Below are 23,048 nucleotides of genomic sequence, written 5' to 3' on the forward strand. Positions count from 1 at the left end.
GTTTAGTGAAGCCCGAAAGAATATTTCTAAAAGTCAGTTTCACTTGAAAATGTTCAAAAAGTGTTTTAAAATACAATAAAAAAAATTAAAATACTGTGGTGTGCAAGGACTGGAGTCGGAGGCGGAGCCCACTACAATACAATTATAAAATAATTCTGCAGATATCGTAAAAATATTGACACCATATCCCGGGTTTTCACCTATCGTGGGGGTCTTGGAACCATGCATCAGAGAATCACGGCAGTGTCCCCAGGCATCCACAAGGGGGCGCAAAATCATTCAGCCCCATCCATCGTCAAACAAATGAGTTGAGTGCAATACGAGATAAGAAGCTGTAATGAAAGTTAATCTTTGACTTTGAAAATGACAGCAATAGGTACGTGCAACGACTGCTCTACTAATATTACACAAATTTGAATAACACAATTTTGAAGTAGTTAAGACCACTAAATGTAGTGCATAAAAGTTTAATAGGCTGCACCATGGAGACTTTTTAAATTAGATGAAAAAGTGCAGTGATGCTAAGTATAAGAATTATTTGTTTAAAAGACAACAACAACACGGGGGGAAATAGAAACAAACAATAATAAATATAAATATGTCGCTCTGGCTAATTCTGACTGGTTTTACACTGGGATGTTTGTATATATGCCTATATCTTGAGTGTTCATCAAACCGGAGCTGTCCTGTCTAAATAAATAAATAAGTTTAAAAAAAAAAAAGTATGTTTATTCACTGTCAATCCTGAAGAGTAAATTATACTTATTCTCAATTAATTTAAAAATAATATAAATGATAACTATGTGGAAAAAACAGATATAAAATGCATATATTTATTCAGAGGATTCATAGTTTTCCATCATTAGGAAATGTATAGTAAATTAATTAAATGGAGATAGAAATATTCACAGTATTTTTTATTTGAGCACCATTCAGAAAAGTACAAATTCACATGACTGTTAAGTTTCCTTCTGATGGACTTAAGTGTAGGTAGACAATGGCATACAACAATAAACATGTATAAATAATAAGTAAACAGTATGTTTGCTTGTTGGTTTACAGTAATTTCATTTCTTAAAAGACTATATACAAGTTGAATAAAAAAATAAAAACATGGGCTTGGTCCAAATGGAAGTCAAAAGACATTGGAAACATCAGTGGCCTGCAAATGTTGCTCATGCACTGCAATACAGTTGAACACTTTTTGGAGTGTAGACTTGAGAGCAATGTGCTTGGAATCCAAGCTGAGGAGGAAAAGAGAAAGATGTTTTATTATATTCATATTGACAAGAACCGTGACAATATAGTAAGCTCTTTGAGCATTCATCAGAATAGTGCACACTTTGTCCTTCACGAATAAGACTTCAACGCACAAGTGAAACGAATATGTGTTGAATACGTGTTTTTTTTTTTCACAACTCAATTACTGTCAACTGTTGGATTCAAATGGCCTCCCTCCTACATATGCTTGGACCGCTCAGGTGTCAGACCCAATAATTGACTTTGGGATGTTTTTCAAATTTTCCGGGAATATTTTCCATTTATCGAGCGCTTTACAAGTAGTACTGAAGTTTAACATGTATGTCAAGGGAATATATGCTTAAACAGCTTTTCCAGTGAGAAATGATTTTCTACTTACAGCATTGGCCTGAGGAGCTTCTTCGAGACCTCCACGGAATTTTCCCTCGTCCTTGTCCTGATCTTCTTCTGCTCCTTTCCTGCTATCTCATCCCAGATCTCGGTATTGACCCACAAGGCCCCGGGCAGGGTCAGACTGGCCTGAGTGCAGGTGACCCAGCGGCACAGTGGGCAGCAGATGGTCCGGATCACGCCGTTCACGTTGGCCAGTTTCTCCAGACATGGAGCGCAGAAGGTGTGACTGCAGTGCAGCATGCGTGGGATCCGCTCGCTGCGCGAGTAGTTGTAGAAACACACCACACACTCCAGATCTTCATTTTGAGACATGATCGAAGGCACTCTTTGAAAACATGGCAATTATCAGTTAATACACTTATCACACACAAAGACTTCACAAAGAGACTTTAGAACTTACCGGGTGTCCATGGGAAGTTATTGCAGAGCCGGCTGAGGCGTGTTCTGAGTGCTGCTGAGTAGCAAGCGACTCTTAAAGACGCGTGTCCTCGAGCCACACGTGACATGACGTAAGCACCCTTCCAGGGAATTCTGCTAAGGTAAACAAAACCACCTGACGGAAGAATTGTATTCAGCCAACACAAAGAAGGGAAATACCCTCCCACTTGATCTGATCAACAAGCAGTCTATTCATTTTCCATAAGTTGTGTCAAGATTCTTTTTTAAATTCACGATTTGATTAAGAAAAGCATGTCAGTGTGCCCAAATGATACTTTTATTTATTTATTATTTTTTCATAAATTGTGTTAAGAATTTGGTTTTAAATTGACAATTTAATTAAGAACAGCCTGCCAGTGTGCCCAAGTGATCATTTTAAATATAGTCATCACGCTTCAAATGATGACAATTTTAAATATAGTCATCATATTTCAGAGTGACAGAAATTTGATATTCATCAAGTTAGAAGAGTAGGTAAGGGTTAAAAGTATTTTGATTAGGGACAAACTTGGACTTTGTGCAATAGCACATAGCTGACTTTCTGTCACGTGCAACTGCAGACAAAACCGTTGCAGTGCGGTCTTAATCTGCTCTTCCGGCACCTTATCGCTCATTGTGTTTTCTGAAGCATGCACACCTCCTCCACTTTTATCACCTAAAATTTAGGTATTATACACGATATTTCCCCAATGAAGAGGCCTTATTAGGTACAAAAAAAAAAGACTGTTAAATGGAAACAACTGGAACGCACATCACTAATACAAAAGAGTGCAGACGGCTAAATGCTGCCAACTTGAAATAGCCGACTGGTTAGAGCAGTGCTTCTCAATTATTTTCTGTTACGCCCCCCCCTAGCAAGAAGAAAACTATTCGCGCCCCCCCTCCCCACCGTGACTACCCTAACTTGTCTTGTAAGTCGTAAAATGTTGCACTGTCGCAAACGTGACAGAAGTAACAATGAGAGCGCCACTGCCCCCTGCTGTAGTAAACGCGCAATTACACTTTATTCTAGTACTGCCAAAAAAAAAGCCTGTTCCCCAGGGTCACACGCGCCCCCCCAGGAGTAGCACCGCGCCCCACTATTTGAGAAGCACTGGCTTAGGTGACTGATTCACAATTTGGTTTTGTCTGATATCAGAGATTAAATAAAGAAAACCAACTGGCTGATTGATTTGTTTTAATTGAGAGGAAAAAAAAACAGCAAAAGCATTTCACTAGCTGACCAGGTGATGGCGACAGCGTGGCATCTGAAGACCATGGATTGTTTGTTCTGCTATAGCCTAGGTGACTGATTCACAATTTGGTTTTGTCTGATATCAGATATTAAATATAGAAAACCAACTGGCTGATTGATTTGTTTTAATTGAGAGGGAAAAAAAACAGCAAAAGCATTTCACTAGCTGACCAGGAGATGGCGACAGCGTGGCATCTGAAGACCATGGATTGTTTGTTCTGCTATAGCCTAGGTGACTGATTCACAATTTGGTTTTGTCTGATATCAGATATTAAATAAAGAAAGCCAACTGGCTGATTGATTTGTTTTAATTGAGAGGGAAAAAAAACAGCAAAAGCATTTCACTAGCTGACCAGGAGATGGCGACAGCGTGGCATCTGAAGACCATGGATTGTTTGTTCTGCTATAGCCTAGGTGACTGATTCACAATTTGGTTTTGTCTGATAATAGATATTAAATAAAGAAAACCAACTGGCTAATTGATTTGTTTTAATTGAGAGAAAAAAAAACATCAGCAAAAGCATTTCACTAACTGACCAGGAGATGGCGACAGCGCGGCATCTGAAGACCATGGATCGTTCTGCTATGCCGGTTTAAAAAAAAAAAAAAACGTAATTAGCTAGGGGTCAAAGGTCAAAGTTTACGGTTCAAAGTTCACCCAGGGGTCAAAGGTCGGTTCAAAGTTCATGGGGTCATGTGCACATTTTCGATTTTTAACTAGAGTTGAAAGTTCAGGGTTCAAAGGTCACCCAGGGGTCACCACGGGGTCACCGCAGGGTCACCGCGGGGTCACCGCGGGGTCACCGCGGGTTCAAAGTTCAGGGTTCACTTTTTTTTTTTTTTTTTTTTTTTTTTTAGGTTAACCTTTATTTAACCCAGTGCTTCTCAATTATTTTCTGTTACGCCCCCCCCTAGCAAGAAGAAAACTATTCGCGCCCCCCCTCCCCACCGTGACTACCCTAACTTGTCTTGTAAGTCGTAAAATGTTGCACTGTCGCAAACGTGACAGAAGTAACAATGAGAGCGCCACTGCCCCCTGCTGTAGTAAACGCGCAATTACACTTTATTCTAGTACTGCCAAAAAAAAAGCCTGTTCCCCAGGGTCCCACGCGCCCCTCCAGGAATAGCACCGCGCCCCCCAAGGGGGGCGCGCCCCACTATTTGAGAAGGACTGGGTTAGAGACACGTGCTCTGGCTCGGTAAGAGCTTGGTTCGATCCCAAGAGTGAGCAGTTGCCTGATTGTGCTTTTAGAATTGGAACCTCGCTTTGTATGCATATGCAAACAAATGCAAGTATTTATGCGTAAATACATAAGGTGACCCATATGGTGGTGAAGAGAGTTAGGGTTTCACAGCAGGGTTTAAAGCTAGGGTTAGAGTTTCAAAATAGGGTGGGTTAGGGTTGTAGAAGATGCTTTATTGATCAGGAAGTTAGTAGTAGTACTAATTCTAACAGCAGCCCTATCAGAGTTAGTCAACCCATGACAATAAAGTAAACTGAAACAGAAATAGTCTCACCAAGGAAGAAATTCAGTGCAGAACCGCCACTGGTTGTATATAAAATGCATTCAATTTCTCATCGCACTGCATTATCTATAACTTGCCAAAGGCCAAGATTATGTGGCCCACTCAAACAATTAGATTGTATTCTTTAGTGTAATTCTTTTTAAATTGCCTGCCATATTGTAGAAAAATACAATGATGACACACGTCGACCCGATAAAGCACATTGGCACAAATGAGCGCTAGGTGATCTAGGTGTGCCCAATAAAGCGGCTCACGTGAGTGGGATGCTTTGAGAGCAATTTGTCACACCGTTGGGTTTAGAAGTGTGACAACAGGGCAAGTTTGCTGCACAATCAAACAAAAACACACCATCATTTATAATTCATTTATTTCGGAAGTGTGGTTGGTGAGAAAAAGAAGTCCACTAGCTTCACTAAAACGCAATGCACAACGGTACAATGATCAGCGGTCATGTGGACACTTTGTGTCGTCCAAATACACTCACTCTCCAAGGCTTTGTCTATAAATTAAAACAAAACTGATCAGAAAGAAACTATACAGAACCAAATATTGATTCGCTTCACGCGTTCTCAAAATTGGACGCGTATGTACAGAGCGATGCAAGAGTGGTTGGCTAAACCAAACCCAAACTGCGCTGGTCCCGAATTCCCAACGGATTTTGGCTCATGGGTTGACTGGAGGAAGCTGGTTCGTCCACTCCAGTCGCTTTGTTTGCTTTGTGTGTGTGTGTGTGTTCATGCGTGTTTGGGAGGGGCATACCTTCTTGGTTCATGCATTTGCCTATGAAGACTTTTTTTTTTGTGCTTGAGAAAATACTAACTTTAGCCAGAGGTGTGTAATCAGTCAGATAAAAAAAAAAAGAGAGAAAATAATATATATATTCTGCTTGACTGAGGTAATTGAAGGTTGCCAACTAGTTGCTGATGTGCCTCAGTAGGTCACTGTGATCTGCGATCTTGGCGTCAGCTCTTCCCTCTCTTTGTAAACATTTTGCTGACAAAAACAAATAAAAGCAGGAGGAAATGTGTTTGCCAATAGAGGAGGAAAAAAAAAGGTCACAAAAGCAACCTGTGAGCAGAGGAGTAAAAGACTATGTTCCTCCAAAACCCATGAGCCACGTTGGTTTCCCTCCTCCACAGTCACAGCCGGGCTGCTTTCTGTCCCCCAGAGTCCCCGATGGTCCCGGGACACGACGTCCCCATCCACTTGACGTTAGTCCAACTCTCAATCCTGCGCTATGCTCCTCAGCACATACTTGACCGTGTAGGCAAAGGCGGCGAAGCCGACGATCACAAACAGGTTGGCGAGGGCTCCACCCAGAAGTCCATGGTTGCGATTGGGTTGCTGCAGGCCCTGGGCGGGGTTGGCGCCGCCGAGTGGGATGGGACCTCCATTGAGGCCGGGGAGGCCGTAATGAGCCTGCTGGGGGTCGCCGTCGGGCACCACGTCGGGTAGGGGGAGCGGTTGAGTGCGGGCGTTTAGCTCTTCCTGCAATTTCTGTTTTTGCTTTATCTCCTGGCGACGGAACATAAACAGCAATTCAGAACAACAAATAAGCAAAGCTAAGGAACAGGGCTGATCAATTAACCCAAATTCAAATCATCTTTTAAATGCAGAATATTGGAGTGAGATTGAAAGAGAAGCTAGGGGGGAAAAAAAAAAATCCAATTTGTTTTTATTTTTAAATTGCAATTGTAATATCAGAAATGGTTTAGCACAACACTGAAAATATCGAAGTTGAGATGGCTCACCTCCACAACCTCAGGGAACAATTCACAAAAGACTTTGTCCTTCAGGTTGAAGGTGAGGCTTTGGGCTGAGAGTTGTCTTTTCTGGGAATAAAATTAAAATAGCACTGTATTGTAATAAGGCTGCACTGTGCTCGATCACGCTCGTTTGTCTGGGCTCACCGTGTGGTCTGAGGTCTCAATGCTGCCCAGGGTGGGTCCTTTCTCCACCATAAAGCTGAGCAGTCCTGTGAGGATGGTGGAGACGGACCACGCCGGGTTCCACGTGTCCGGGTGGAAGTCCGTGATGGACAGACATAGCCTGTGGGTTCAAATGGAACGTTACAGCACGGCAACGTGACACTACTGTGAGTGACTAAGTCCAGTAATAAAAAAATAAAAAATAAATAAATAAGGAACACATCCGCTTACCTTGTATTACATTTAAATCTGCCGTTGGGGGTTATCATGTAGATACTTGGTGGTTTAAAGGGGAATTCCCGAGGAAAAATGAGTTTTCCGTGATAGTAACCTCCTATTAGGAACACAAGTTGGAACATTTTGATTATTAGAATAAACAATTTAATTCTAGCACAGTGTGAAATTTGTATGAAATTAGATTGGATTCATCCGGATAAAATATATTCTTGCTTAGTTAAAAAGCAACTATGAACACACAAGATATATGACGTTTTACTTAATAATGTCCGACTGTTGGGTTCAAAAGGTTAAGATGAACTGAAACAGCAGCACTAGCTCAACTGCTAGTGTGATAAAAATGTTTACTCTGACGTGTGAGAACTTCGCAAAACAGCAAATTGGAAGACTCTCTTTTCATTTATGAGTTTAGTACACACTCATCACAAATTGACGCATTCTTTTTTTTTTATTTCAAAGATTTCAATATCCTGAAAGTCAAGGTCATGTGGCGCCAGAAAACCTAAAATACCAGTGTGATAATTAAGTATGACACATGGAAACCACTTTTCGATAACTGCTGAACGCCTACTATAGCAAATTAATCACGAGACCAGTAATTAACCTGACAGAATATTTTTACGCATTTTTTTTTTTTTTTTACCTTCATAAGGAGTTTTTTCAGGACCTCTCACCACATAGTGCCTGCAGGAAACAAGAGAAAATGTTGCATGTGCTACTCCATTTGAAATAAGACAAGAAAACCTTCTTGGTAGGGATCAGTAGCTTTTGAATATTCTCAACTTCGGTTTGACTTGTTGCAAGTCTAAAATATGAAATGTACCCCGAAACACAAAAGTGTGGTATAAGGATGGGGAGCGTACCATTCTAAGATGTTAGAAGGCAGAGGCTCAGCACAGATGTAAGGCACAGGGTCTTTCTTTATCCTGAGGTAATCCTGTTTAAGTCGCTGAGTGGCTGTGGTTGGAGCTCTCTTGTTCCCGGTGTTGCTCATCTGTTGACAAAAAAAGAACAAGCAAACACAGATTGAAGGCAATAGGACCACCAAGCAATGTGAAAATGTTTCTTCTCATGTTCCTTAGAGGGAATTAAATATATATATATATGGGGTAGGGTAAGGGATCTTACGCCAAACAGATGTAGAATGATTTTAAAACCGACACTGACGTTTGCCGATCTTGCGTCACGCGAGGCTCGTTGCGTTCTCACTCGTGTCATCTAAGAGTGGCTACATGCAAAACCTCGAAGCAAATCGGCTAAATTAACGTTTTAACGTGTGACTCCGTTATTACAAAACAGCCGTTAAGACTACCCTTTACGGTGAAGCCCATACCGAATCTGGTGTGTAAACACTAATTAGCTACCAAAGGCTATCACAGGCCAGTGCTGCGCTTATATGGCTAATGCTAGCAGCCATGGCGCTTCGTAGTAAGAGTTGCACGAGTTTCTTATTATGTGTTGTATTGGACATACCTCTCCAGAGACCCTAGTGAAAAGGGGGATTCGGGCCTGGATACGAATTTGGGGCGTAGTCTCAGCGATCAGACCCCAAACCGATAGGACGAAGACACTGCCGGAAGGGTACGCTTAATAGCGGAACAGAAAAACTCAATTCCGGATTTATTCTTCGCGTTCCGTCGGGGCGTGTCTAAAAATGCTCAGAAGTTTTGTTAGCGCCGTCTTCCGGTGTGGCGGTGTTACAGCATCGAAAAATATACACCACAATGTTTGTCAACATTTGTGTCAGCAGTTCAAATATAGTGCTAGTCACCTGCAATTTTTGATTGATTGATCATTTATTGATCCCCGGGGGTGGGGAAATTCAGGCCCCAGCATTTGCATACCACAAAGCAGGTATACAAAAGACACACAGATGGCATGAGCGCAACTTGTGCATTTATAATGGGAGTAAATTCCATTCAGGGGGCAAATATTACAAAAAAACTGGACTGAAGTCAGAGGGTGTGGTGTTTCATTGAATGGTCATTTATTATGGCAACAAATATTTGACTTCCTTGGAAAAGTTTGACTGACATTTTAATATGAAAGCTGCAATAGTCCTATTGTTTCCCATGTTTGCCTTTAACGATCCTTCTGATATCCAAACATCTGAATAGAAATAGGTCAGCCATTTGGATAAATGCACAGAAGTCACGTTTTGACCTACACCCATCTTGAGTATATACTAAGCGCTGGCTTCCAGACTGTAAGATGATGATGAGGCGGTGAAAAGTTCCCTTAAGGTTTCTCGCAGCGGCTGAACTGGAGACTTCTCCTCCTCAGCTTCTCGGGCTGGAGAGATGCGAGAAGAGAAAACTCGCGAAAGACTTCACCACGGGAGATGTCACCTGAAAGTCAAGGCGTTTTCATCATTACAGCTGTGATGTGGCTGCCAAAAGAGGACGATAAATATGAACCTTGCACCATGAGACACCCATAGCCCAGCAGCACGTGATTTGTTTTGAAGAGAAAACACGACAGCTCTACCACATCTAGCAATACAGTCGATTTTGGTCAGAAGAAAAGAAAATACTTAGGAAGAGAGTGGGGAGCATCCTGTTCGTTATTTATGAACTATATCAGTAGTTTCCCAATATTTATTGGGCCGAGGCACTTGCTAATCCAATTTATGGCACTCCACTAAACAAAAAAAGGCACACAAATATGTGCAACAGACTTAGATAATGATGACTACGTCTAGATTTACTCACAAATGTATCATTCTTGTGCATGAATGGGGTTTGTCGTCCTTTTGCCATGTAGTGGAGGAGCATTTAATTGTTCTTCCCGTAATTTACTGGCCTAGATAGACGAAAAAATACATAAATCATTTTCAAACCAACTTAGAGGAATTGGATAATTTTCCTGCAGGACAGCAAAGTAATGTGCTGTAGAGCAGTGGTTGGTAATCATTTACATACACCAAATTAATTTCTCGTATGGTGGCAATAAATCAGATTGCATCATGTTTAGTATTCAAATGTAGCAGTGGAGTGGATGGTACGCTAAGCGCTTGTGTGTTTTACAAAACAAACAAAAACCACTAGTGATTACATAAAGACCTCAAGTATGTGATGTTTTGCAAAAAGACAAGCAGGCTCCAGATGTTTTGCCCCAGACAGACAGACCAAAAGACCCCTGACAAAACACACGGTAATCAGAGCAAGAAAGAACCAAAGCGTCCCTCTACACGACTACGTATCAAAGAGACGGCCCAGGATGCTTCACTCACTCTATCCCGTGGTAAGGATTTAACCCTTCTGCTGCCTTTGGCAACCCCTGCGGTGAGAAAAGCAATGACATGTCAGTTAGTGTCCCACGCTGTCTTTCCTTGAATATTAAATGACGCTTTAAAACAGTCCTGGCAAGTGAGTAAAAATTTCATAGTTGGTGTTAAAAAATAAAACCAAAAAAAAAAATCTTGTGAGGTCACATGAATGTTTTACAAGTGAAGACGCTGAATTATTCAAGGCATACAGAAGTGCTGCGGGCCTAAAACCCCTGCACCGCTTGATACTGAGCACTAAAGTGAATTTTAATTTTAAAATGAAGCATTTAAATACGCTACGGCTCACTTTCATAAGCCTCTTTTAATGCTTTGAATGAGTCCAGTGTTTCTAGGAAAGGTTGGCCACTCCAGAGCAGATTTGAAAAGCAGCAGTCTCCCAACACAGAGCAATCACTGAAATCAAATATTGAAAAACGGATCAATTTGCAACTAATTTAAATAATGCTACAATGCCGAGAGAATGCAAGAGAACAAGAGAAATGAAAGCAAGTACAGACTGGGTTAGTTCATGAAGAGTTTCTCACTTTTATTGTATTCCTCTTCTTTTTCTTTTTTTTTTGTTCACCTCAGTGTGTCTAAAGACATGAAATAACAATTTCCAAGACTGTTGGGTGTTTTTGGAAAGAGAATCAAAAGACAAACATGAAACGGATCCGAGCGTCACGACCCGCTATGGACCCTCTGAGAGGCAAGCATGGAGTTGAATTACACGAGTGTACTATTTACAGCCCTTTTTTTTTTACCACTCCTATGTCAACACACACAATGGACACGACACTGAACACTTCCTCGAGGGCGTCGCTCGCACTCGCCCCTAAACTTGTACTACTTGCAGTCTGTAACTATTGCCATGTGCGAATCTCAGTTCTGTTTTGAATCATGTGAGCATACCAACAGTGTTTCTACCACTCTTGTCACTTCACAAAGCATCGTAGCACTTAAGCTGCATCTACTCAGAAATTGTTTCACGTTGAAGAAAAACCAAACAAAAACAAACCTGTGATATAATACAAGGTCGGACACTTTCCCTTCAAAAGTCTTTGGCAGAGGAAACTAAAAGCACAAAAAATATGAAATTACTGCTCGTGGAAAGGATTTTGACTGTGACATTAGAGAGGTCACGTTGGTACATGCTTATTCCACAGGACTGCACTGCACAATGTGATCAAAACGGTAGAAAAATATCACAGCATGCTAGGAGCGGCAATCGTCTTGACTCGCCCACAAAGCATGCAGAGAACACTGTCGGCTATTCGGCATCGGAGCCTAACAAAGTGTGTAAACATGTCCGGAAAATGTGCTCCATAATCTCACTGATACAGATATTGTAACATGGAAGCGTATTTACAAGTATAGTAAATGCAGGTGTGGTTATATAGCCATGAAGTTGTTTTGTTCTTCACTAAAGGGCAGTGAGCAGCACATTCGCTTTCCATGGAAGTCGAAATTCTTCCGAACTGCTACGTCCGACCACTGAGCTCACGTTTTATGGGTTTATCACCTCCTCCTCCTCACCATAAAATGCAACAATGAATGAAAGTCCGTCAACTAAATACATTTCTTTCCATAAACTCAGAAAATCTCTCAGTGCTGAATGCTGATTATTGGATCATCAAACGTGACGTAAGGCCTTTCCACATTCCGAAAACGTGAAGAAATTGGGGTTCTACGACTGCTATCATCGAGATACCATCAAAAACATTTTTGTCTCAGAGTAATATTTCAAGACAATCATTAACAGAATATAATAAACTGCATCAGTGAATGCATTGCACGGCTCCTCTGGGAAGACAAATAAAATAGACAGACAGGCAGAGAACAGACGATAACTTGAGAAAAGAAAGATTACCTGAAAACACACTATGACATAATCAAATTATAATACTGAAAATAGGAAAAGTGCACAGTATTAGCACTCAATAAAATGAAGCATTGACTATTCTTGACAACGTCAACAGCCTCTCTGTAACGTCTCTTCCTGTAGCTCGTCACAAATTATTTTCTTGATTCAGTATTGTTGCGTTTTCAAATAGAAAAATATTGTATTGGCATTATCCTGCGACATTTTTGCAGTTGTCACCGAGGAACTATGTTGACGTTCGAGGAGGAGCTTTACTAGACAAAAATGCTTTTCTGCTATCTTGTGGCAACCAACGGCAATTAGAGTATTGACCTTTTCGGTCTATTACTGTTTTTTGCGATTCATCATCCCCAGCGAATGGCTGGGGAAGCCAATATTAATTTTGAATGATTATAGTCCTGCGTAATAAATAATGAAAATTCAATCATCATATCATCCAAAAGAAAAACCTCTGGCACAGTTTTTAGCAGTATGTCTCTATGGCAACTGAATGAAATGTTCAGTTAGCAATAGGAAATACATATCTGCAGAAACTGAGCCTGGCTATACTGTAACATCACCTCCTGTCATTTCATTATCATTAGCACTCTTGACCATTGCAAACAGCTATAATAATCTACAAAATGTCCGCCATAGTAGTATTGGTTAGTAAGGCCTCTGCCTTTATGTCATTTGTTTCTGTTGTATAGTATTGATGATTTCTATAATTGAAAATGTGATAGTGTTGGTAGCAGCAGGAAGAGACGGCGCATTACTCTCTTTTGTATTTTGTCAGCTAAACAACCCCAAAATTAAGTTTGAACAACGACAGGGCTTGGCTGACAAAATCAAATTATGAGGAACTGGTTGACATGAAAAATCCTTACTTCATTTTCGCGAGAGTTTTTTTTTCTTTTACAGAAATGTATTATAATGTTAGTTTCAGTCCTCACTCTACAAAGCAGACGAGGCTTTCTTCTCCTCTTTTTGTCACAGTTTTACTCTTACATCCCTCCCTGACACCGCTTTATACGTATTTTGTTCTTTCATGAATGTTAATGGCCTCATGCCACATCACACACGGTGAATCGCTTATAAATGAGACTATTTACACCTCAAGCTGAGGAGAAATGGTTCGCTCTGGGTTAATGCCGCGACCATGAGAGGTTAAACGGCAGCGTGAGAGGATGTTAGCAGAACACCAACAAGCAGATGTCATTTGACTTGGTGTGATGTGGCTAGGGTGGAATGGTGAGCAGAAACTAGCAGAAAATCAGAGGTGCATGAGGGCAGTTTAGCCAGTAAGAGTTAGAAAAGGTCCTTCAGGGGGTTTGTGTTGCTCGTGAGCCTCAATCTAGCTGACATCAGTGTCTAGAGGAGAACTCTATATCTAGAGAGGCTAGAACTCCTCTATGGTGAGGCAGATGAACTCTTGGATGCACTTCCTGTACTGCTGTTCAGTGGGGCTGGTGCTGGGGTATTGACCTGGTTGTCCCAGGGGGGCTTCTGCCTCTCGCATCTCCTCGTTCATCCGTGCCAAACGCAGGCTGGAAGGACAGACGGGACAGAGACCGACAAATGAGATGAGCATTTTTTTTTTCAGCTTTTGCTTCATTTTCTTGTCATATCCATCTATCCTCAATATTTATATATACTTTTTTTTTTTAACAACTGTTGTGCTTATCACGGCCCATATGCAGCCCCCTGAGCTATCCTTTGGCCAATCCTGGAAAAAAATGCGAGCTCACTCACAGGGTGACGATGTCTGCATTGGCGGCCTGCACAGCGATGCTGAGCGGGTCGTAGCCCTGCTCGTCCACCTCTGTCTGCGACGCACCTCTCTTCAGAAACAGACACACCTGGCTGCAGGACAACACAAATACGAGATGCTTGAAGTATGAGTATTCCCTACTTCCGGAAAGGAGATCACTTAGTGACACGTAATACGTCCTCATACCCAGTGTGTCCCAGGTAGGTGGCGTGATGCAATGGGCCTCTCCCCCTCATGTCCCTCTGGTTGACATCAGCTCCATTCTGAAGCAGGAACTCACAAGCTATCAGAGAGCCCTGACAGAGAAGTGCACATTAGAAATGCTGCTCTCAAGATCCCCCTCCCCTCGCAAAACAAAGTTCTCCTTACCCCCATTACGGCCTGTATGAGTGGCGTTTTCCCATCCTCCTCCTCACTTGGAGCGTGAACGTCGGCGCCGTGAGCCAGCGCCTCCGCCATGAGTGGCAAATTGTGCAGACGGGACGAGCGATGGAGCAGCGCCCCGGGATGGATCTCCCTGGGATCCTCAGGGTCTGATGGTACTTCCTGTTCAATTTCGACCTCGCCACTAGAGGACTCTTCTGATTCCTCGTCTGGCGGCAAAGAGCAGCAACAAAAGTTCAGCTCGTTGCAATGCAAATGACAATTTGCAGGGATCCTCAACGTACCTTCTTCGGTGACGCTGTCCACCACAGAACCAAACACCAGGATGTCGGTGCTGCCGTCAGTGCTTCCTCCCAGGCCGCTGTCGCTACTCAGGCCTGCGGGGCCAAACCATGCCAAACCACGGACACGTTAATTATTACATAAGATACCTCCTCGTGCGCCATCTTTTGATTTCACTTTTAATAAGTTTAGTCAAAGGGCGGGCAACGTATGGCCCAGCTGGAGTGATACCAAGTGGACTTACTGCGAGGACCCGAGCCCGTGTCAAAGTAGGAGAAGAGGGAGTCCAGCTCATCCGGACAGAACAGGGAATCCCGGCGAAACTTGGCTGCCGCTGCTGCCGAACGTTCACAAGAATTAAAGACTCGAGTAAGTTCTGAAGTGGCTCATCGTGACAAAACAGCCACAAGGTTTGTTGCCCAACTCACCTGCTGAGAGATTGGCAGGTGAGGCACTGCCAGGCTCGTAGCGGTGATATTTCCTGCGGACTTTTTTAGGTGCCCGGACCGAGCTGTTGTGTCGGTGGCACTTCTTCACCGTCCACGGTCGGGACTTCCTTTCACCTTCCACCAACGCCTCGCTCCCGCTCATCTTCTTTAGGAAGCGTTTCTCCACATATTTGGACTTAATCCAGGCTTCTTTCTCTTGTCTGGAGCAACAAAGTGGACATTTTTTTAAATTTGTTTATGACAAGTTGTGATATCCTGGTTCAAACACTGACCTTGTACTGGATGGTGCGGGCTTTTTTACCCCGAGTTCTTCAGAGGCTCCCTCATAAATTTGATTGATCACAGTGTTGCCTAATTCACACATCAGCTGAACACAAGAGCAAGAAAGATGGGCGTCGAAGGATGTCACTCAAATAATAATGCTCGATAATGTTAACCCTCGCTTTGCTTGCATTTACCAACTTTCCCACTTAGAAAATTGCTGGAATTTCATAACTCGAAGTTTAATGAACAACACAAACAGAAGAACGACTTACCTTGAGTAGTTCTGGTTCCCACGAGTCAAGAGTCAGTGATCGTACTTTAGAGCAATGGACGCCGAGACTCCTGGAAGAAAAAGTTGAATGCCAAATGAGACTTTTTTTCATTGTATTGGTCATTTATTTGTAGGTGTCTGACTACTTTAATTATCTTACATCTTTATCTCTGAACATATCGAAATGACACATTAAGGTATAGAAAATGACTTAGTTTACCCCTTTAGAGGAATAATAGTGCTAAAAGACCTTCTTGGAAAAAGATTATACATAAAAACCGAATGATTTTTATTACTATGCATTGAGTCTATCTCACAGTTGGGACAATTTTTTTTTGCATAGAGTCAGAAAGTGAACCTGTGGATCCCGGAGCACTCGATGCACAGCAGCACTCCGAGGTTGATGGAGGCCCAGCAGGGAGCACTCTGGCCGCAGTCACAGCACAATTCATTGCCCGGCAAGTTCTGCACCCTCTGGAGGAGGCCTTCACCACCTCCCCGAACTGCCTTATCCGCCCTCTCCCCCCTGTCCCTGGGCTCGCTGGCTGAGTCGATGCTGCTAGTGGAAGGTGAGGCTGTGCGATCCAGGCGCTATGGAGACAAGGGATCCGAAAAATATAATTACAGTTCAAATAATAGAACAAACGTGGCTCAGAGTTAATTACACGGCGCTGCCCTGATTCATACCTCAATGTAATAGTTGTCAGCGATGTCTTTATAAGCTGAGGCAATGCTTGCTTGAACCGCTTGGATCCAAGCCTGCCTCAGTTTTTCGGACTCAGCCTGTAGCATGCAGCTTCTACAAGGGGATGGAGAGCAACTTTTCACATTCCACACAACTGAACTGCTATTAGCTGAATCATAATGTGTGCTTTGTTCCATGAGTTGAGTTAGAGATGGTGACACAATGTTAGGTTTGTAACGTGAGATGACTCAGCAACGAAATGACTTGATGGTGACTCGTGACGAAACTAATATGAGTAACTGCGTGTTGGGCCACTCTGTACATATTTACACTTACTTGGTGGGTGAAACCACCTCAAAACAGAACCTCCTCTCGTTATCTTCACACGGTTTGACGGAGCACAGCCTCAGGTCCTCCACTACCACCGTCAACGAGTCCTGTTATTGGAGGAGAGCAGCGTCACACTTAGAGTTTTAGTGACAACTTGAGATCAAAATTCATCTTCACAAAACTCATACCACTGAATGAGATACATTCACAAAGCCTAATTGTACCTTAAGCTTCTTTTGGTAGACCAGCTGGCTGTTCTGTATGGAAAACCATCGCCTTGTGGGGAGAGGGGGGAAATGAAGTTAGGGGAAATTAAAACAGGTAAAAGCAAAGTATTGCAGTTACCGTCCAATATATTCAAGTAGGTCAGGCTTTACCTGTTCCAGGTCTTAAAAGCATTGCTGGCTCTCTTGAAGAGGTAGCCCTCCATGACGACACCATTGGGGGCATCCACATTGAACTCCAATTTGGGGTCATCGTAGGAAAAGTCCTGTGGAGACATGTTGCTTAAATTATGTATTGCTCAAGTTTGGAATCAAGTTCCTGACTCATTTGTAACGAGTGGCTCATTCATTAAACACTGCTGATGGTTTGGATTTTAGAGACGAGATAAGATCGTATTTGGCGTCTACACGACAATTAGACGCTAATTATATATTGATAAGGAACGACGCAACTGTGTCGGCGACAGTGGCTTCATTGTGGGAGTTGGGAGAATCAAATGACGAGGGAACTGCTCAGTTCAGGTGGAGTTTCCATTGTGCAGAGGTGAATGCCACGCCATCTGTTCCTCAGCTTACCTTTCCATATTACCGCACAGTCTGTGTCTTTCTATTTGTCAAGTCACCCTCTCAGTTTCAACACTAAGATGCAATTCCACAGAAAGGGAATTAAATCCACTTGCTCAAAGAGGGGGGCGACAAAAAGACGGGAAACGAGATCCATAAAAGACAGTTCCAAGGTCATGTTTTCCCTTTGTTGAGGGCCGCTTTAGACAGTTAATGTGATGGATGATCACTGAACAGTTGGACAGCAAATAACATTATAGACATTTCTGCCCAGGCTCCTCAGTACAATCTGGCTACAGTGACAATAAATCACTATAGGTAAAAAAAAAAAAAAAAAAAATCATACAAATTTGGATAATAGTAGTACAATACCATTCCATAAACAGCAATGACGGAACAAAACAAGTCCGCTCAGGTGTACGAGTTTTCCGAGGTTCAAAACAAGAGCAGGTGACGCAAGCGTCAACCAAAAGGATTTCGCAATACTCCCACTGTGACAACTAAAGCAAATTTTCTCACCAGTGGATAGCTGAGCCGTCCAAGAATCTTCATCTTTACAACAGTGACTTCCAACAGCATGTTACAAAAAAAAGTTAAATTATTATTAAAAAGTTATATTAAATAAATAAATTATAGTTGTCTTTCTGAAGAAATGTGGATGAGGAAAAAAGGTATCTTAATATCGGGAAACTAGCGCAGCCCTCATCCATTGAGACCAACGGCAGCCCACTCGTGTCGTTCCTCAACCTCCACGCGTTGGTCTGCACACTGGCGCGCCGCGTGGAAGCGACACGGGTGCTTCATTTGCATACAGCTGTGAGGTCTCGCTGCCCCTGTGACCCCACCGCGGCTGCCGGATCGGGGGGATCAAACATTTCATCGCTGCCTTTGTCAAGCTCGCGGCTACATCCTCACTTTTATGGTGGAGTTGGCTTTCCATCTGCCCGTGGAGGTGACAAGTGTTCCTGCCTAATCAAGCTGACATTATGGCTCCCCCAGCACCGGCACGGAGCCCCTGCTTCCCACCTTAAATCAGTCGCGACCTGAAGAATGCAGCACACAAGTGGCACAAGGGTAGTGCACCACAAAGCTGCTACGGAGACATGTGACACGGTGTGATATAAAACAATTGTTTAAAAGTTACAGGAAAGTGGGGAAAATTAATATTATATTCCATGTTACGATAAAGATGATCATATTAAGGCACTGAAAGAGTCTCATCTCAATAGTTCACCACTAAAGATGCGACCAAGTCAACAAGTTGTTACTGTTATTATTCTGCATCAAGTATAAATGCATATTGCATTTGCTTCATTTCACCAGGCACATGTGAGAATTAAGAATATATATTTCACTTTGCAAAGAACTAATGTTTGATTTAATTATTACAGTTATTGTAACCTAGCTGCGCAACGTTTAATCGATTCATCCACAACTCATTAATTACTGAATTAATTGATCATTTTGATAACCAATAAAAAAACTATTTTAAAATCGTCACAAAAACAATTTGTCAATCATGCGATGGGCTAACAATTATTATTTATTCTAATTGCTGCTGTTTGCAATGGTGAAGAGCTGCTGTGCAGTTAATTTGCTGAACTTCAGGTGATCTCATATATTTGTATCATCATCAACTATCATTAATGTTGTGGCGTCTGATTGCATTTTCACCCTCTCATTTGCCAAAAGTCACTCTGTGCAATTTCAATCCAAACATTTGTTTTCACTACACGCCTCGCACACACAACAAAGTTGTAAATGCTGGAGAAATGGAGGCAGAGCAAAGTAAGGCAACAATCCTCTTGGGAGCCACAATCAAGTCGCCTGTCAACAAAAGACGCCAGTGAAAGGACAGCAGGGAGGAGTTTATAACAAACGAAAGGAACAAGCACCGATTTAGCACGACGACAAAAATATAGGGAATAGCATGAAGGCGAAGGCACCTGCCTTCATTCCCTCACCTGCACCCTCATTTATAACTTGAATTGTACTCTTTCACATCTCACCCTAATTCAACTTGAGCCGAGCCCACAATCACAATCCTCTCATCTACTGCATTGATGTAATGGCCATCAAAAAATAGCAGCTTTCATCTATTATTCACAAAGTCGGCTGTCTCGTGGCTTCCTGGAGTTTAAAAAAAAAGAAAAAAAACTTTTTCTTTATGGGGGGGGAAATTGTGTCAAATGCCTTGTGGCGAACATTCTCTGCTGCTTTTCCTCAATTTCTTTTGCAGATGTTTCTCCCGCCATTGTGTCAAAGGCATTTTGTCACAGGCCACATAGTGAGCTACAACTAGTGAAAATACTGAATTTCCTCATATATAACCGCCAGTGGATTGTGTGCTAATATCTTCTGTTGCATTTGGCTACGATGAGGAGAAAGTGGGTTAAAACTTCTCTTCATCTCTCCAATGACCTCCTGTCCTCTAGTCAGTGGCACAAAACTACAGACCCACATCTGAGTGTCAGGCCAGCTGCGGTACTACTCAGAATAACAGTCCCATTCCCGCGCCGGTCGTAATCCCAATCCGTGAGGTTTAGCGGGATTAGTCTTTGCATTATGGTGCACGCTGACAGCTCAGCGTCGAGCGGCTCTTTCAGCGGGCAATCTGATTGATCGATTGCAGGAAAAAAAATAAAAAGGGAATAAACAATCATGCGGAATCACAACAAAGCCTGTGAGTTGACAAAAAAAAAAACAATAAGAGGAGGAAACTAAAGAATGCCACATTTTTTAAAATGAAAGTGAAAACAAAAAGCGCAGCCCACCTACTGCCGGCCATGACTGGAAATGAGCAACACTAGTCTAACTTCTTTCTGGCCTTTCCTAAAATAATTTATCGTAATAATTGCCAGCAACAGGCAGAACAATTAAATGCCATTAAATGGCAGAAGGTAACAAATCTGTGAATCCACCTGTTGTCATTCATACAAGTCATGACTTGCTGCATGAATATTAAATTAAATATAAGATTATGATGATATTAGTACTTTTTGTGCTATTTTTCTTGGCTCAATAAAGGTTGGGAAACACTGCCTTGACCTTAATATAATACGCTCCCTATCACTCACTTGGCTGTCATTGTGAGAGTTTTAGGAAATGCAGTGTGTTCAAAATTGTCATCACAAAGACATAATTATGTGTGTGCATGCGTGTGTGTGTGTCTGTCTGATTTTTTTTATTTGCAAAGCAGAACAGATTGAGTGACTGATCTATTCAGAGCAAGTTTATAGCGGGAGCCACAATGCGATGACCATAAACCTGAATCAATGGGTTTGTTGCAGATGGCGTGTTTATGTCTGTGTGTGTGTGAGCGGGAGACACACACGCGCGACCGCCAAAACAGGCAGACATGCCAAGCGCACACAGACATGCACACATGTTCAGTGAAATCACACCGCCAAACAATAATAACCCTAAAGACCGTTTCATTGGGAATGTCGTGACACAAAAGTACACATTCATCACATTGACTTATATTAAATTCCTTCAGACACAAATTAAACGCTAATACATTTGTAGGCACTAAAATGTTGTCTTATCCATCTGTCGGATATGTCTGCAGAGATTCATGTGCCGAGACGCAAAACAGTTCATGTTGAGTATGAAGGCAAAACAAACTCACCTGCATCAGAGTCTGAAGAAGAATGCGGTCGGTTGAAGGCAGAGGGAGACAAACACACACAATATATTAGATGACATTGTGATTTCTCAAACAGCTTAGATGAACGCCATTAACAGCGTTGTTCATCAAGTTTGGCATTAAGCCTTCACTTGGCAGCTGATTTTATCTGAGGGATGGGCTAAATCAGGCCAAAAAATAGAAAAGTTGTTGGCAACTACTGCCCCAACAGATGGATTATCTCTGTGAGGCATAGCCAAGCAAACGATAGCTTTTATTCAGCGGCTTGACCCATAAAATATATCAAAGTGACTCCATGTGAGCTGCTTTTCCTTTTCAAGTTGACCAATTAGCTACAAAAGAAACAGTGAAATCTCAGCACAGTGAGATGAGGAACAATCTGAAATTCTATGGAAAAAAAGATCCAAATGGATATAGTGGTACGTCTGACGTCATTTGAACGTATGGTTTGAGATTTCAATACTCAATAATTAACACATTGTAAATGTTTAACAGAAAAATCGAATTTATAATGGTTCACAATAAATAAAAATCATAATGACAACTACACTAGTATTAATAATATAGCAAAAGGCAACCAAAAGTTAAAGATGTCTTGCTCTCTCACCCTTTGCTGGATGAGCGCATGTTTATGCTCCAACTCCCTCTTCTCCACCGCTGAGTCGATGACGAGCTGATCCAGCTGCACAAAGCGGAGCAGAGCGAATAAGATGGAAATGGGAGCCAAATTAAGGTGGAACTTGAACTAACCGCCAGATGCTTTGACATCTGGAAGCAGCATGTTCAAATAATAATGGAGGAAGGGTTGCTAAAAAACTTATTCAAAGGAGTTCCGTCATGTGCGTGAGCAATAGTATTTGGTTTTCCTCACCTGGGCAGCCAGCTTTTTCATGTAGGGGTCAATCTCATCCAGAATGTTGAAGCCTTGTTGGAAAAGAGTATACTGGGCACGCATGAAGGACAGCATCTGTACAGGTTGAGAAGCTTCCACTTGTCATCACAGAAACATGCAGGTCTTTTTTTTGTATACAAGCAAGTTGAGCAGAAAATTAAAATTAATGTGGTCTCACCGCATCCAGGATTTCAAACTTCTTCCTGGCCTGAAGCACATTAATCTGTTCAGGAAAGAAAACAAAACCTTAATTGATGTATCTAATGAAGAGATTGGTGGAAAAAGTGCCAGTGTTTCATGCATTTAGATGAAGTTGCTGTGGATCATTAGCGCTACCTTGTGGGCACTTTTTGTACGGCAGTATGTATGTAGCCCACCTGTAGTACGTAGTCCAGGGCGAGGTGCCTGAAGGCTTTACGGCTGAGGACGAGAGCTTGCGTGGCCTCCTCCGCTTCATGGACCTTGTTCCTGGGGGCTTGGGCGTTCTTCACCTGAGCCAGCTCCATGTCCTCTCGAACGCGATCAAACTGCTTCTTGGTATCCTTGAACTTGCGCACGTCACTATCGTGAAGAAGCACGTAACACATGAATCAGCGTATTTAAACTCACAAGACCTGAAATATTTCATAGGCATAATTTAGGCCAATAGGGAAATCCAATCTATGGAATGCTTACTCTTTAATGAAAGCGTGAAGCTGCTGCTTGATTGACCGCTGAGCTTGATCGAATAAAATCTGTGGAAAGTGAAGACAGAGGACATAAGATACCTGTTGCCGTTCACACAAAAGAATAATAGATTTGTTTTTTAACTAAACCCTTTGTGAGTAACTTGATACTCAGTTGTAAAATTAGGTGCATTTTGTCACATTTTCCTTTGGTGGTGTGCAATATTTATTTTTCTGCACCGCTTGCTCAATGTCATTGGGAGACACAAACTGTAGTTTAACCACAAGGTGGCGTTATAAACTTGTATCCCTTTGGAAGTATCTATGCATGGGGAGGAGACGTGAGGTAGAAAAGGCACAGGAACAATGTCACTCTCACCCAGGCAATGTTATCTCTATAAATGCTGCTCTTGTGTTGGAGCTCATTTGATTGTGCAGGAACACCACAATCATATTAGAAATGCATTGACAT

General features: G+C 42.2%; 3 protein-coding genes across 11 annotated transcripts in view; all 3 read right to left on the reverse strand.

Annotated features, from left to right (window-relative positions):
- Positions 1–902: 902 nt before the first annotated feature.
- LOC133162225 (E3 ubiquitin-protein ligase RNF186-like) lies at positions 903–2,163 on the reverse strand. Its single transcript, XM_061291261.1, has 3 exons — positions 2,054–2,163; positions 1,640–1,978; positions 903–1,244 (listed from the first exon to the last, which is right to left on the reverse strand). The coding sequence occupies exons 1-3, from the start codon at positions 2,062–2,064 to the stop codon at positions 1,136–1,138; spliced, it is 459 nt and encodes a 152-aa protein (XP_061147245.1). The 5' UTR covers positions 2,065–2,163; the 3' UTR covers positions 903–1,135.
- Positions 2,164–5,202: 3,039 nt separating this feature from the next.
- ube2j2 (ubiquitin-conjugating enzyme E2, J2 (UBC6 homolog, yeast)) lies at positions 5,203–8,651 on the reverse strand. The gene is made up of 7 exons (XM_061292372.1): positions 8,491–8,651; positions 7,881–8,011; positions 7,661–7,701; positions 7,012–7,114; positions 6,763–6,901; positions 6,604–6,684; positions 5,203–6,367 (listed from the first exon to the last, which is right to left on the reverse strand). Exons 2-7 carry the CDS (start codon positions 8,009–8,011, stop codon positions 6,077–6,079), a joined length of 786 nt encoding a protein of 261 aa, XP_061148356.1. The 5' UTR covers positions 8,491–8,651; the 3' UTR covers positions 5,203–6,076.
- A 329-nt stretch (positions 8,652–8,980) lies between these two features.
- LOC133162875 (arf-GAP with coiled-coil, ANK repeat and PH domain-containing protein 3-like) overlaps positions 8,981–23,048 on the reverse strand; it is a 34,608-nt gene continuing 20,540 nt past the window's right edge. The window contains exons 5-26 of one of the 9 annotated variants that reach the window (XM_061292364.1): positions 22,587–22,645; positions 22,289–22,472; positions 22,090–22,134; positions 21,891–21,986; positions 21,627–21,701; positions 21,002–21,013; positions 16,960–17,072; positions 16,807–16,858; positions 16,589–16,689; positions 16,255–16,366; positions 15,926–16,158; positions 15,569–15,638; positions 15,305–15,399; positions 15,012–15,232; positions 14,828–14,917; positions 14,586–14,678; positions 14,287–14,510; positions 14,104–14,213; positions 13,899–14,009; positions 13,632–13,693; positions 10,250–10,296; positions 8,981–9,365 (exon numbers count right to left, since the gene is read on the reverse strand). In XM_061292364.1, coding sequence (XP_061148348.1) covers positions 9,297–9,365; positions 10,250–10,296; positions 13,632–13,693; positions 13,899–14,009; positions 14,104–14,213; positions 14,287–14,510; positions 14,586–14,678; positions 14,828–14,917; positions 15,012–15,232; positions 15,305–15,399; positions 15,569–15,638; positions 15,926–16,158; positions 16,255–16,366; positions 16,589–16,689; positions 16,807–16,858; positions 16,960–17,072; positions 21,002–21,013; positions 21,627–21,701; positions 21,891–21,986; positions 22,090–22,134; positions 22,289–22,472; positions 22,587–22,645 — 2,274 coding nt within the window. In that variant the 3' untranslated portion in view covers positions 8,981–9,296. Of the gene's footprint in view, positions 9,366–10,249; positions 10,297–10,830; positions 13,694–13,898; positions 14,010–14,103; positions 14,214–14,286; positions 14,511–14,585; positions 14,687–14,826; positions 14,921–15,011; positions 15,233–15,304; positions 15,400–15,568; positions 15,639–15,925; positions 16,159–16,254; positions 16,367–16,588; positions 16,690–16,806; positions 16,859–16,959; positions 17,073–21,001; positions 21,014–21,626; positions 21,702–21,890; positions 21,987–22,089; positions 22,135–22,288; positions 22,473–22,586; positions 22,646–23,048 lie in introns of all 9 variants that reach the window. The other 8 variants (XM_061292360.1, XM_061292363.1, XM_061292359.1 and 5 more) reach the window with 8 other exon arrangements.

The sequence above is a fragment of the Syngnathus typhle genome, linkage group LG11 (assembly GCF_033458585.1).
Source record: "Syngnathus typhle isolate RoL2023-S1 ecotype Sweden linkage group LG11, RoL_Styp_1.0, whole genome shotgun sequence".
NCBI lineage: Eukaryota > Metazoa > Chordata > Actinopteri > Syngnathiformes > Syngnathidae > Syngnathus > Syngnathus typhle.

Bases quoted from the DNA above. Each gene is read 5' to 3' on its own strand.
- ube2j2 (XM_061292372.1), bottom strand. From the start codon at position 8,011: ATGAGCAACACCGGGAACAAGAGAGCTCCAACCACAGCCACTCAGCGA. The intron at 7,702-7,880 runs GTACGCTCCCCA...TGTTTCCTGCAG, and splicing joins CCTTCTAACATCTTAGAATG to GCACTATGTGGTGAGAGGTC. The intron at 6,902-7,011 runs GTAAGCGGATGT...TTGAACCCACAG, and splicing joins AGATTTAAATGTAATACAAG to GCTATGTCTGTCCATCACGG.
- LOC133162225 (XM_061291261.1), bottom strand. The intron at 1,245-1,639 runs GTAAGTAGAAAA...TTTCCTCCTCAG, and splicing joins AAGCTCCTCAGGCCAATGCT to CTTGGATTCCAAGCACATTG.